At 41.2% G+C, this 14,752-nt stretch overlaps 1 protein-coding gene across 14 annotated transcripts in view; it reads right to left on the minus strand.

Annotated features, from left to right (window-relative positions):
* The window catches only part of LOC132884940 (protein unc-80 homolog), a 382,632-nt gene that overhangs the window by 259,813 nt on the left and 108,067 nt on the right, over positions 1-14,752 (minus strand). For all 14 annotated transcript variants that reach the window (XM_060919046.1, XM_060919045.1, XM_060919050.1 and 11 more), the window contains 2 exons: positions 14,245-14,571; positions 13,918-14,049 (listed from right to left, as the gene is read on the minus strand). In XM_060919046.1, the coding sequence (XP_060775029.1) occupies positions 13,918-14,049; positions 14,245-14,571 (459 nt within the window). The remainder of the gene's footprint in view (positions 1-13,917; positions 14,050-14,244; positions 14,572-14,752) is intronic.

Consider the following 14,752-nt stretch of genomic DNA (forward strand, 5'->3'; position numbering starts at 1 on the left):
TTGTGTCATAACAACCAATCAGATTTGTTCTACTGTGCCAGTTTTAGTAGTGATTTATGTGAAATGTATTTTTGTGCAATGCGCAACCACTTATTTCGTATTTGAAAATGCAAATTATTAATACGTCTATAATATACATTATATTTTCATAAGAAAACAATTAAGTGATCTGAGTCTCCATTGAGGGGGCGGGGCTGTAGCCACGAGGGGGCGACGCCCCCTTTCGCCCCCCCCACGGCGCCGGGTCCGGGTGAATCGTGTCCCGAGGCGCGGGGCTGGCCCGCCCTGGCAGCGCTGGTTCGTTGGGGAGAGGGCAGAGGTCACTGGCTGCCAAGTTTGGAGAGGTTGGGACCTCCCCTGGCCGAGTTACGAGCGTCCAAAGTCGGGCTGGAGCCGCCGATAGAAACGAAACTCAAGCCGAGCACCGCAGCTTGCTGCCTACGCCCAGCCTCCCCGGGACTAGACAGTAGCGTCGGCTGTATTTATTTATTTAGGCCTATCTAGTGCAACAACTTATTCCTTTACATATACTCAAACATAGCACAAGAAAGGGTTCAACAACAGGCAATCACAGCAGCTTGGTGAAGTTCTAAATCACATCGGTGTCAGACCTATGGGCCTACCCTCCCTTTTTTCCTCGGATCTGCATCACTCTCATTATTGACCTTTAGCGCTCCCAGTTGACGGAAATCAGTCGTAGCGACGGAAAACTTTAATCCATGATATCACAAAGGGCTGCAATATTCTGTGACTCTGCCCTTTTTTTTTTGTAAGATATGCCAAGTAGTTCCCAGGTTTATCTCCATAAAATTTTTGCCTAGTAAATCTAATCTTGACTTCCTCCATCTTGTGTTAGAAGATTGTATAAAGTTGCTCTAACTGTAAATATTTCTTTCAAAATAATGGGAGTTGGAGACTCGATATAAGCACTTTCTTTAGCCTTAAGCTCAGCCATTAACAAATTTTGCTTTTCTCTTTTTTGCCTCTTTTTACTGGCTGAGAAGGAAATGATTAACCCTCTAGCATAAGCTTTAGCGGTTTCCCATAGAATGGAAGGACTATCGGTAGATTGGGTATTGATGGAAAGAAAGTATCTGAATTCAGTGGCAAAGTAAGTAATAAAAGCATGATCTTTCAAGATAGATGTGTTCAATCTCCAGTATTTCACTCCACTGTTTATACCCTTGAGGGAGAGATCTAAAACCACCTTGGCATGGTCAGAGATCAGAATACTGCCAATAGAGCAGGACAAAACTCTGTGCAGAGAAAGCCCTGACAAGAAAAAGTAATCGATTCTACTGTAACAACCATGAGGTGCAGAAAAAAAGTGTATGCTTTATCTGTCGTGTGGGTTGTTCTCCAAACATCAACAAATCCAAGATTTTCACATACAGAATTGAGTGCTTTAGCTTGAGAAGAGAGGCATAACTTTAGGAGGTAGTCTATCAATAAGAGGATTTAGTATGCAGTTAAAATCTCCACCCACAATGGCAATATCTGACTGAATCTGGGAGAAATCTAGGAGCAACTTAGTTATAAAGTCAGAGGGTAGTGCAGGGATTAAAGTATTCCGGCCCCCTGCCGGATTTCCGGCGTGCAGCGCTTGACTGCAGGCAAAAAAAAAAAAAATATATATATATATATATATAAAAGGAGGAAAAAAACGTTCGATAACCCCATGGCTTTCGAGTGTGTGTTTGTTCTCTGCCAATGATAGGAAAGAAGCGCAACTCTCCGGTTCTGAAACTAACAGTATTAGCCAATCAGAAGTAAAACGGGGCGGGTCTTAACACAACGTGCCTCGAGCAACTTCAGAGAAGAGAGACCGGCATTTCATGGAGTGGGGACGATGCAGTATATGAAGCCAGGGGAAAATACCCTCGCCATAGATAAAGGTCTGAAGAATAAATGGCGCTGGGCATGGCTGGAGGAGATTAGACGAGATGGCAAGCCATTTAGCAGTTGGTGTAGGAAGTTGAGGGAGCTAGGCACTTGCTTCTGCACGCTGTGCTCCAAGAAGCTCATGTATGCATCCAGCGGCAAAAAGGTTCTTCCTAGACACGAGTCAGACCCTGCTCACAGAGCAGCTGTTCGCGCTGTCCCACACACGACGCGCTTACCAGGAGCAACAATAACAACATCTGATGTTAACTGACCGTGTGTGACTTGAAAATACGGGTGTGCGCATTTCTCGCAGAACACGACCTCTCCTTCACGCTCGCGCAACCCCTGGTCGATCTGTGTAAAAAAAAAATAGCGGAAGACAAAATCGCATTAAGTAAAATGTCCATTTCAAATCAGCTCGCCAGCTATTTTAACACTCACGGGATAACACCTGAGTTCAAACGGTAAATTTCCACCAAACTAAAAAACAGTCCAGCCAAGACCTCCTCTGCATCAGCCTCAACTACCTCTGGAAAAAGGAAGAGTTCTGATGACTCAAAACCCGCTAAAAAGAGGAAGAAATAGAGCACTTTGTTTGTGTATTTCCTTTTTGAATCTAGTTCTGATGACTCAAACCCCACTAAAAAGCACTTTGGAGATGCAAATGGAGCACTTTGTGTGTTTCTTTTTGGGAATCTAACTAATCGAACTGATTTAAGTTATCACTTCATGTAGAAGTTGTCTCATCTCATCTCATTATCTCTAGCCGCTTTATCCTTCTACAGCAGGGGTTCTCAACCTTTTGCAACCTGGGCCCCACCAAAGCTGGTTCATTGCAGTTGGGGGCCCCTCTTCTCGCCCCGCCCCCATCCCCCCCCCCAAACACACTCACCCGCAGTGACGCCACCCGACCTACAGCACCTTATATCGACCGATAGATAGATAGATAGATAGATAGATAGATAGATAGATAGATAGATAGCCCTGGGCTAGATTATTATTATTATTATTATTAGTAGTAGTAGTAGTAGTAGTAGCAGTAGCAGCAGTAGTAGCATTATCCATTCCATAGAAATACATAGGCCTATTATCATTATTAGGCTATTGTTATAATTGGCAGTAGCACCACATTTCTAATCTGCTTTCGGGCATTATTATAATTATAATAATTATTATTATTATTATGGCCTATTATCATTACTAAGCTGTTGGCAGTAGTACAAGACTTATGTTCTTTCAGGCATTATTATTATTATTAGGCCTATTATTATTATTATTATTATTATTATTGCTGTTGTTGGTTGTTGATATTATTATTATTATTATTATTATTATTATTAGTAGTAGTAGTGTTTTTATTAGGTATTTTATTAGGCTTATCATTAGCTGGCTATTGATATCATTGGGAATTGGGACCAGGCGTGAATTTAGGTTTTACTTTTTACTGTGCCTTTGTGATCTGCATTTGCGTTAATGCGAGACCTGAGCCTGCTTTGCCTTACAAAGATCCTCGATTCTTGGCGAAATGTTTGACAAGCACAGTCTCAAGTCATCCTCAATTTGCGCACGATTGCGATATTTCGTTTTGAGCGCAGTCATTTTTGAAAATCCTGCCTCACACAAGTAGGTCGATGCGAATGGGATGAGCAGTTTCAAGGCTACGTCACACAGTTGCGGGTACTCCTGCATCAATGCTGCCCAGAATGTCGAAAGAGGGCATGAGGTGAAGACTGCCTTAAGTCTACTGTCACTCTTCAGCTCAATAAGCTGTTCCTGCATGTCAACTGGAAGTTCGTCAGCAGTACACACAAATGGATCTCGAACCCACGCAAAAGAGCGATAATCCTCTGTGAAGTATGCCGCAAACTGTTTTCTCATTACCGACAGGTGCTCTGACGCTGCTTGAAAGACAGATGAGAAATCGTGGGAAGTGCCTGCATTACTGATAAAGTCTGCAAGGCTTGGGAACATATCACAGTTCCCCCGACTGATGCGGCCACACACACAAGATTTTATGATAGATTGATGATAGATTTTATAATAGTATTGATTTGTATGTAATAGTCCAATGTCCTGCATTTTGACATGGGTAAATGTGTTGCATCTGCTTAGCTACTATAGCCTGTTAGCCCCAGATTTTTTTTTTCCTCCATACATGAAGCCTACTCGCGACCCCCCTGGAGTACCTCCGCGCCCCACCAGGGGGGCGCGCCCCCCCCCCGGTTGAGAACCACTGTTCTACAGGGTCGCAGGCAAGCTGGAGCCTATCCCAGCTGACTACGGGCGAAAGGCGGGGTACACCCTGGACAAGTCGCCAGGTCATCACAGGGCTGACACATAGACACAGACAACCATTCACACTCACATTCACACCTACGGTCAATTTAGAGTCACCAATTAACCTAACCTGCATGTCTTTGGACTGTGGGGGAAACCGGAGTACCCGGAGGAAACCCACGCGGACACGGGGAGAACATGCAAACTCCACACAGAAAGGCCCTCGCCGGCCCCGGGGCTCGAACCCAGGACCTTCTTGCTGTGAGGCGACAGCGCTAACCACTACACCACCGTGCGGCCCTGTAGAAGTTGTTTATGTTATTTATACACTTGACTTTCTATTTTATATTAATATCTGTGTATTTAATTTGCCATTATTTCTGATGAACAAAGTTAAAAGTTATTGAAATGTTGAAATTGTTGAATTATTTGAATTATTAAAACTGTTTAAAAAGTAAACCACTGTCCTTTTAATGTACCCTAAATTAAATGGTTACAAAGATTTTATTTTTCCAATGCTAGACTGAATTTCACATACCCTTGTAACAGTTCACCTTGTGATTGTAGGTCAATTTGTAACCTGTTAAGGACAAAGCTTAGCAGCAAAACTTGATATCAAAAGAAATCCTAAATGCTACATGTAGCATATTTTGGTGAGGTGCACTTTTGCCATCTACTGGCCGTTTTTGGTATTGCATTTTCAAAAGTCAAACTTAGGCCCTGTCCACACGGCAACGGATTCAGGTGACTCCGATGCAATTGCTTATCGTTTAGGCCTGGCGTCCACACGGCACCGGCGTTTTGGGTGCCCAAAACGCAAATCTTTTTGAGAACGGGTTCCAGAGTGGAAAGATCTGGCAACGTTGCCGTCGTCTGGATGAGTAGAACGGATTTGTTTACGATGACGTCACAACCACATGACTGTGAGTGCTTCACGCCGGGTAGAAGTGTAACGAACTCGATACGAGTTGTCAACAAATCCTATAACTTGGTTCATGAAACGCACTTACAAAATATTTTCACTGTGAATATTTATTGTGTAATGGTGCAGAGAGAGAGAGAGAGAGACTCTGCCCTTAGGGCAGAGTCAATCCTGCCAGCAAAAATAGGGAAAAAAAAGGAGTGATCTCACCTCTTCAGATGATGGTTTAAGTCCTACAATACATTCCTCAAAAAGGGCGTAGAAGAGCAAATTAATCCATCAACGTGTAGCATTCAATTTATTCCAGACCATTAAAGACGCCGCCTTCCGCGTAGAATCATACGTCATCCTCGCCGCCATCTTGGATAGGTCAAAGCAGAGAATAAAGATTCATGTGCTGTGTTTAACTGTACCAACAGGTTTACCGTCCAAACGAGATCACATGGGATTACCTTTCACAGGTGAGAAACAACAAATTAATCCATCAACGTGTAGCATTCAATTTATTCCGGACTATTAAAGACGCCGCCTTCCGCGTAGAATCATACGTCATCCTCGCCGCCATATTGGATAGGTCAAAGCGGAGAATAAAGATTAGCTGCGTTTAACTGTACCAACAGGTTTGCCGTCCAAACGAGATCACATGGGATTACCTTTCACAGGTGAGACTGGAAAAATACTTTTCATTGTATTTGGTCATTATAATGTAATTTTCCGAACAGATTTTCCTGACTTTGTGGCTAATATGAAGTCTCGCGCATAATAGTTTATGCGCATGCGTCCTTACTTCTTCTATTGTTCTGGTGTCTCCGAAGGGACCGTCTTACAGCGCCCCTAGAGGTGTGGCATGTGTATTGCATCGTTTTCAGCAAGCGTTGCGTTGCCATATGGACCTGATATTTTACTGATCGTTGCCCATTTGGACGCGATATATTTTTAAATAACATCTCGTTGCCGTTGTCGTGTGGATGTAGCCTTAGTCTGCAATCATTCATGCAATCTTTTTGACCCTGTGAATGTGTTCATGTCGCATATTACGACTCCTGCAACCACATAAAACATATATAGGCCTATATTGTGTGCCAACTCTTCCAACCGACCGGCCATATGGTGAATAGAGTCGCTTGCAGGAGTCTAAAAAGTTCAGGCTCAGGATTTTTTTTGCTTTAATCCCTGTTTATATGACTTTGGTTGATAGCTGTAAAAGGCCTCGGCCTTAAAACCGGTTCCCGCAGTGATGTCACATACTCAGGCATGGCTAGCTCAGCGGGGCAGCTCAAATGCCAACTTTGCGGTCGATTTTAACTCTCAAAAATATATTTTTTTTTATTCCCATTTATGCAGCATACAAGAGTCAAGGATGGAGATACTATCTACTCAGAAATTTATTTAAAAATAAAGGTTCATACTACTTAGTTAAAATGCTGAAATCATTTCATTTGCATATTTATATCGCTTTTTTTTTTGTTGCCTATTTCCAGTCACCGTCCACATTTCCCATATCACACAGCAGATACCAACTGGAGAGGTTAAAGGCAAACATTTGCTTCTACAGTGGTGCTTGAAAGTTTGTGAACCCTTTAGAATTTTCTACATTTCTGCATAAATATGACCTAAAACAACATCAAATTTTCACAAGTCCTAAAAGTAATCCAGTTAAGCAAATGAGACAAAAATATTATACTTGGTCATTTATTTATTGAGGAAAATGATCCAATATTATATATCTGTGATTGGCAAAAGTATGTGAACCTCTAGGATTATCAGTTCATTTGAAGGTGAAATTAAAGTCAAGTGTTTTCAATCAATGGGGTGACAATCAGGCGCGAGTGGGCACCCTGTTTTATTTAAAGAACAGGGATCTATCAAAGTCTGATCTTCACAACACGTTTGTGGAAGTGTATCATGGCACAAACAAAAGGAGATTTCTGAGGACCTCAGAAAAAGCATTGTTGATGCTCATCAGGCTGGAAAAGGTTACAAAACCATCTCTAAAGAGTTTGGACTCCACCAATCCACAGTCAGACAGATTGTGTACAAATGGAGGAAATTCAAGACCATTGTTACCCTCCCCAGGAGTGGTCGACCAACAAAGATCACTCCAAAAGCAAGGCGTGTAATAGTCAGCGAGGTCACAAAGGACCCCAGGGTAACTTCTAAGCAACTGAAGGCCTCTCTCACATTGGCTAAATGTTAATGTTCATGAGTCCACCATCAGGAGAACACTGAACAACAGTGGTGTGCATGGCAGGGTTGCAAGGAGAAAGCCACTGCTCTCCAAAAAGAACATTGCTGCTCGTCTGCAGTTTGCTAAATATCATGTGGACAGGCCAGAAGGCTATTGGAAAAATGTTTGTGGACGAAAGAGACCAAAATAGGATTTTTTGGTTTAAATGAAAAGCTTTTAAATGTTTGGAGAAAGAAAAACACTGCATTCCAGCAGTTCTTACCTTATCCCATCTGAGAAACATGGTGGTGGTAGTATCATGGTTTGGGCCTGTTTTGCTGCATCTGGGCCAGGACAGCTTGCCATCATTGATGGAACAATGAATTCTGAATTATACCAGCGAAAATTCTAAAGGAAAATGTCAGGACATCTGTCCATGAACTGAATCTCAAGAGAAGGTGGGTCATGCAGCAAGACAACGACCCTAAGTACTCAAGTCGTTCTACCAAAGAATGGTTAAAGAAGAATAAAGTTAATGTTTTGGAATGGCCAAGTCAAAGTCCTGACCTTAATCCAATCGAAATATTGTGGAAGGACCAGTTCATGTGAGGAAACCCACTGACATCCCAGAGTTGAAGCTGTTCTGTACAGAGGAATGGGCTAAAATTCCTCCAAGCCGGTGTGCAGGACTGATCAACAATTACGGGAAACGTTTAGTTGCAGTTATTACTGCACAAGGGGGTCACACCAAATACTGGAAGCAAAGGTTCACATATTTTTTGCCACTCACAGATATGTAATATTGGATCATTTTCCTCAATAAATAAATGACCAAGTATAATATTTTTGTCTCATTTGTTTAACTGGGTTCTCTTTATCTACTTTTAGGACTTGTGTGAAAATCTGATGATGTTTTAGGTCATATTTATGCAGAAATATCGAAAATTATAAAGGGTTCACAAACTTTTAAGCACCACTGTATTAAGGCATGTAATCTCGGCTACTGCCTCTCTACAAACTGCCTCTTATGTGTTACAATGCACAATGAACACACTCTGAGGAAAGCACTAACTGCCCCCTTCCACAAACACGAGCTCAGAGGTACGCAAGATTGGTGAGTGTCACTGTGATTGGCAATGGAGGGAGTAATATCATCTGTCTCTGAATAGGCCATTTCCAAACAGGTGAACGCACCATAGATGTGCCATTCTTGGGCTCCCTACATTGCCCAACATCACACCTTGTGATTTTTTGCTTTGCCTGTCTACATTTCCTCATTGGTAAATCTACAACCCCAAATCAGAAAAAGTTGGGATGGTATAGAAAATGCAAATAAAAAAAGAAAGCAGTGATTTCTAAATTTACTTTGACTTGCATTTCATTCCAGACAGTATGAACCCAGTGTTTCCCACAGACCAGGTAGCAATTTGTGGTGCTCCACTGTGCCGATGAAGGAATCGTGCGCGGTGGTGTCGTGGCGGTCGGTATGCAAAGTGTTTACAGTGGGCGGTGTTCAAACACACAGTATTTTTCTTCAGAGTCACCTGCTGGGACTATTTTAAAGCTACAAGAAGCATTTGAGATTATTCAGTTCAATCTAAATTCGTTGAAGTTCTTTAAGAGAAGACAGCTAAAACAATTTTTACCAGAACCCTGCCTGGTTTCATTCCTCGACCCAACTTAACATTGCAGGGCAGGCCATTAGTTTGCTGGGCTTGATGTTGGTGGAAAACCTGTCTTTTAAATTTATGAAAATTACTCACCAAAATTGAAGTTAAAGTTTAGTTTTTACCTTAGTTTTTTGCCTTTTTGGTGGCAATCTTTCAATCACTCTTTAGTTGACTTTCAAGGAATAAATTGCAAAAAACAAGCTGGAGGTTTTTATTTTAAATATTGAACTCAACACTTACCTCAACCAATACTAAAATGAAATAAATAATATAATGTAACAACAAAATAATAAAATAGATAGCATCAACTAGGCATCCCCGTGAGTATAACATTTTATTTAGGCTAGTGGGAAATCCTTATTTATTGTGAATGTCAAGCCATTATTAATAACTTGCATGAATGCTGAAGCGGGATAAACGGGATAATGCAATAAGGCCGGTTCCTCACATCAAGCTGCTACTGTATGCATCAAAATTGGTTTATAGCCTGACTCAGGGATGTTCGTTTCATGTAAGCCAAGAAGGCTATGATAAAGCTCATCACGAGCACGACGTAGGCTACCTTTTAAAATAAGGGGTTGGAAGGCGAATCAGGAAGGCTGTGTTATTTTTAATTAGCCTAACAGGCCTACTTGCAGTCCGGGTATATGCGCAACGGCAGGCCTGTGTACACGCCTCTCCGTCTCGCTTGCGCTCTCTCTCTCTCTGTCTGTGGATGTGTGCGCGCGCGTGAACGAGAACAAAGAGCACTTTGAATGAACGGAACGATACGCAACGGAATTTTTTTTTTTCAAAATTGCGAGTCTGATTGTGTGGCGATAGGAATCCATTGTATGGCACTGCGCCACACAATGGTCTATGTATGGGAAACCCTGGAACCTAAAATACTTCATGTTTTGCCTGGTCAACTTTATTTCATTTGTTAACTTACATGTTGCATGTTTGTTTCCTGCATTTCAGGCCTGCAACACATTCCAAAAGAAGTTGGGAATTTTGGGAAATTATTGAAATGTTCAAAATCAAATGTTATTTAATGAAACATATGAATTGATTTGTATAATTCATGCTCTGGGCAGCACGGTGGTGGAGTGGCAAGCACTGTTGCCTCACAGCTAGAAGGTTCTAGGTTCAAACCCAACGGCTGACGGGGGGGGGGCTTTCTGTGTGGAGTTTGCATGTTCTCCCCATGTCTGTGTAGATTTCCTCTGGGTGTGCCGGTTTGCCCCACAGTCTAAAGACATGCGGTTAGGTTAACTGACTACTCTAAATTGTCCACAGGTGTGAAATGGTTCAGAGGAGAAAACCTCTATAATAATCTACTAGAAGGCAATGGGAAACTATGGGCCCGTCCACACGAGTATGTTTTTGTCAAATCCACATAAATACTTTATCGTTTCGGACTCACGTCCAGACAGATCTGGCTTTTTCGAGGTGTGAAACCGGTATTTTTTGAAAAGGGGTCCCAGAGTGGGAAAATCCTAAAACGCCGGATAGCCCGGAGTCATCTGGACGGCGAATGCGGATTTTTTCAGAAACGATGACGTATAAGCCCCACCTCTCTAACCTTTAACCTCAGCCACCGCCACTAGACGCGTCACAACAACAATAATGGCAGACTACAGGCTTGTGCTCGTACTGCAGAAAAACTCTGAGTTGCACTGGCCATGATCGTCCTCTTCTCATGTTATGAGCTTGTTTGTAAACAGCGCATGACCTAATCCTAATCCTTGGCACAATCCTAAACTGAACACATGTAATCTCTGGTCCCTCAGATGGCACTGCATCAAGAATTGTCATTCATCTTTAGCTGATATAACCACATGGGCTCAGGATTACTTTGGCAAACCTTTATCAAGCACCACAATGCAGAGTTACATCCACCAGTTAAAACCTTACTGTGCAAAAAGGAAGTCTTATTTTAACTGAGTCCAGAAGCACTGTTGACTTCTCAGAGGCATCGGAGATGGACCATCACACAGTGGAAACGTGTATTGTCATCGGATGAAACAGTATTCCAGGTCTTTTTTGGAAGAAATAGACACCATTGCGCCGGACCAAAGACAAAAAGGACTATCTAGACAGTTACCAGCAACAAGTTCAAAAGCCAGGGTCTGTCATAGTATGAAGTTGTGTTCGTGCCCTTGGCAAAGGTAACTTACTGTAACACTTTCTTTGGGGGGTAGTGGGACAGGCGGAGTAATTGCTGGCCAATATTTATTTAAGCTTTTCAGCCTACTTCTCACACATGGTTCTGTTCCACAGAGAGTGCTCTCCCTCTCTGCTTCCACCTACTTATTAACCCTCCGCTGTCACTGCAAGACACACACAGCATTAATTAGACACAGGTGTAATCATTTTGCCACTCACCTTCCCTGGCCTCACCCTCCATTCACAAACCAGCACTCAATCACACCCTGGCTGCCACACTTACACTTCTGCAATGGCAGTATTAATGCAGAAAAGTACACTGAGATTTTGGAGCAACATGTGCTGCCTTAAAAGATGGCATCTTTTTCCAGGGATATTTCAATGCAAAACCAATATCCGATATCCAAAACCACATTCTAATGCAAAAACGACATAAGACAATACAAAAACACATTTTGCACATTACAAAAGCATGGCTGCAGAAAAAAAGATGCAGGTGCTGGACTGGCCTGCCAACTGTCCCCAATAGAGCGTGTGTGGTGAATTTTGAACTGAAAAGTGTGACAATGATGACCCCATACAGTTGCACACCTTACTTGTTTGCAGGAAGAATGGGACAAAATAACACCTGAAACACTTCATCACTTGGTGTGTTTAGTCCCTAAATGTCTTTTAAATGTTGTGAGAAGGAATGGTAACACTACAAAGTGGTAAATGCTTTACCAGCCCAACTTTTTTTTTTAATGTGTTACATGACTCAATATTGAAATGTGTTTATTTTGCAAAAATAAAAAAATAAATAAAACATACAATGTTATAAATAAATAAATAAAATTCATGAAAACATTAAATTATGTGCTGCTGTATTGTTTTGAGTGTAATACAGGTCAAAGACTATTTACAAATCATTGTTTTCAGTTTTAATTTCAATTTCAATGTATCATCCCAACTTGTTCTGGTTTGGGATTGTAGTATCAAAATTATAAAGATAATTTTGTACATTCAGTATTTAAATTTGAAAAGATCACACCTGTATTTATACACTGCCTGGCCAAATAAAAGTTGCCAATTGGATTTAAATAAGCAAATACTTAAAAGCCTTTGATTGGATAATTACTGCAGTGATTAATATGTTTCAGCTGGCAACAATTCTTTTAGACCTTACTGATGCAGTGAGTAGCTTCTCATTTCTTTAACAACCATGTCATTAGATGTATCCTATTGTCATGGAAAAGATGTTATTGGGTTTCAGAAGGCTCAAATTATTCACTTGCATCAAACAAAGAAAACTACCAAGGTGATTGCTGAAATTAATGTAATTGGGTTAAGAACTGTTCAACACATTATTAAAAGATGCAAAGATAGTGGGGAACTGTCCACTTTGAGGAAGAAATGTGGTAGGAAAAAAATCTTGACTAACCGTAATCAGAGATCACTTAAATGCTTGGTAAAGTTAAATCATGAAAAAACAACAGGAGAATTCACGACTATGTTTACGAGTGAAAGTAAGAACATTTCCACATGCACAATGTGATGAGAACTTGCAGGATTGGGACTAAAAGCAGTGTGGTCATAAGAAAAACACTTGTTAGTGAGACTAACTGAATTTACGAGTGCACATGGAGCAATGGAAAAAGGTCATGTGGTCTGATGAGTCCAGATCTGAACTGCTGTCAAACACACATGGAGGAAAGCACTACCTGCCCATTTCCATATGTTCATGATAGGCTAGAATTGCTATAATTGACAGGGGACAGAGAATATGCCACCACTGTCATGAGGTTACAGATGCCCATGACTGGCTAGCATTGCTGTAATTGACAGGAAAGAGAATGCTACCCCTGTCATGAGGTTACAGATGCCTATGATTGGCTAGTGTCGTTGTAATTGACAGGAGAGAGAGAGTATGCCACTCCTCCCTCAGAACACAGGCAAATTTTGCTTTCTTAGGATCCCAGTGATGGCTGTAGCATCATTGGAATTCAAAATTGCAATTTCTGGATGATGGTTTGAGTGTTATTCTGTTGCAGAATTACTGTTGGAGCTTTTCTGGACACAATTCAAAGTGTTATGTATGGTGTAAAGCTAACACTGTCGATTCCTCAACAAACATCATCCCACTAGTGAAATATGGTAGTGGCAGCATCATGTTGTAGGGATGCTTTTCCTCACTGGGGACTGGGGGTCTTGTTAAAATTGAAGGATGGATGTATGGTGCAAAATACAGGGAGATACTGCAAGACAAGGGAGAGAGTAATATCATCCATCCTACACACAGAACACAGCCAAATGCATGTTAAAATTGAAGGATGGATGTATGGTGTAAAATACAGGGAGATACTGCAAGACAAGGGAGAGAGTAATATCATCCATCCTACACACAGAACACAGCCAAATGCATTCTTGGACTCCTGGCCATGAATAGTTGGTGCATTGTCAGAGTTTCTACTTAGACGTTGTTCATGTTTATATCTTTAACAATTCATTTATATACTAACGATATTACTTAGGCAAGCAACATCTTTTGAGATGGTGGGTGATAGTCTCACCTTTTGGTTTTGTTATGCCCAACAAATTGCATTATACAGACATTTAGACCTAAAATACAACTTGACTTATTGACAGCATTTGATACACCAATTATTTCTTATTTTAAACTGTTTTTCAAACTGGATCAAATTCTCCATTGGAAATGTTTACCAATATTTGCTATAATTGTTTACAGTGTAGAATCTTGAAGCACTTGAGTTGACTGAAGTTAATGGAAGCACTGCTTGAAACTTGAAACATTTACAGTTTTTAAAATGCAACATCTCCAAAACCATAGCTTATTAATACAAAATACTGACCTGAATGCGCAGACGGTCTCCAGAGAGCCCGCGATGGCCTTCCCCACAGCCATAGGCACAGCCAAGAGATTTCACAATTTTAATAAGCATAGTTAGAGCTAATCTGTGGGTGCTAAGGGCAGAGTCCTCCTCCTGTGAATATGACATGGAATATAATATGATGGTATGTGATATATCATCAGAATATATAGTACTAGTTAATTATTATTTACTGGCAGTAAAGAAATGCTATGCATATGTAAAAGCATATGGCCATTTTCATGAGTATAAAAATTATACATTCTTTTGTCACTTATTGTCCTACAAAAAATAATTTCAGTTGCATACCTTATTGCCCTTGTTGTTTTTAATATCATTTTTACTTCCACTTCCACTTTCTCCACCTCCACCTCCTCCGTCGCCATCTCCATTCCCTCCATTTGGAACAGCCCCTGTGCCACCAGCCACACCCCCATGAGCCCCACCTACACTTTGATTGGTTCCATCTTTAGAATGGTCTGCCTCTTTCACCTTGTCCTCTGGTTTGACAACCTTCTTGGACATGCTGGGTACAACGCCCAGTTGCAAGAGACACTCAATAATGTTGAGGGCCACGTCACAGATCCGTGAGCTAATGTCATGAGTGAGGACGGCATACACAGCCCTGAGGACAGCCTAGAAATTATAATGAAAATAGGAATTAGAAAAAAAAAACGGGCATAAACTTCAGAAAAGTTGCATATATTTACATTTATCTCTTTAGGCTTCACGTCTATGTTTTTATTTATCAGGGCCTAAATAACAATTGCGTGGTCCTCACCAAGTTCTATAAACAAATAAATAACCACAGGTGACA

Source organism: Neoarius graeffei, chromosome 4 (genome assembly GCF_027579695.1).
Source record: "Neoarius graeffei isolate fNeoGra1 chromosome 4, fNeoGra1.pri, whole genome shotgun sequence".
Taxonomy (NCBI): Eukaryota; Metazoa; Chordata; class Actinopteri; order Siluriformes; family Ariidae; genus Neoarius; species Neoarius graeffei.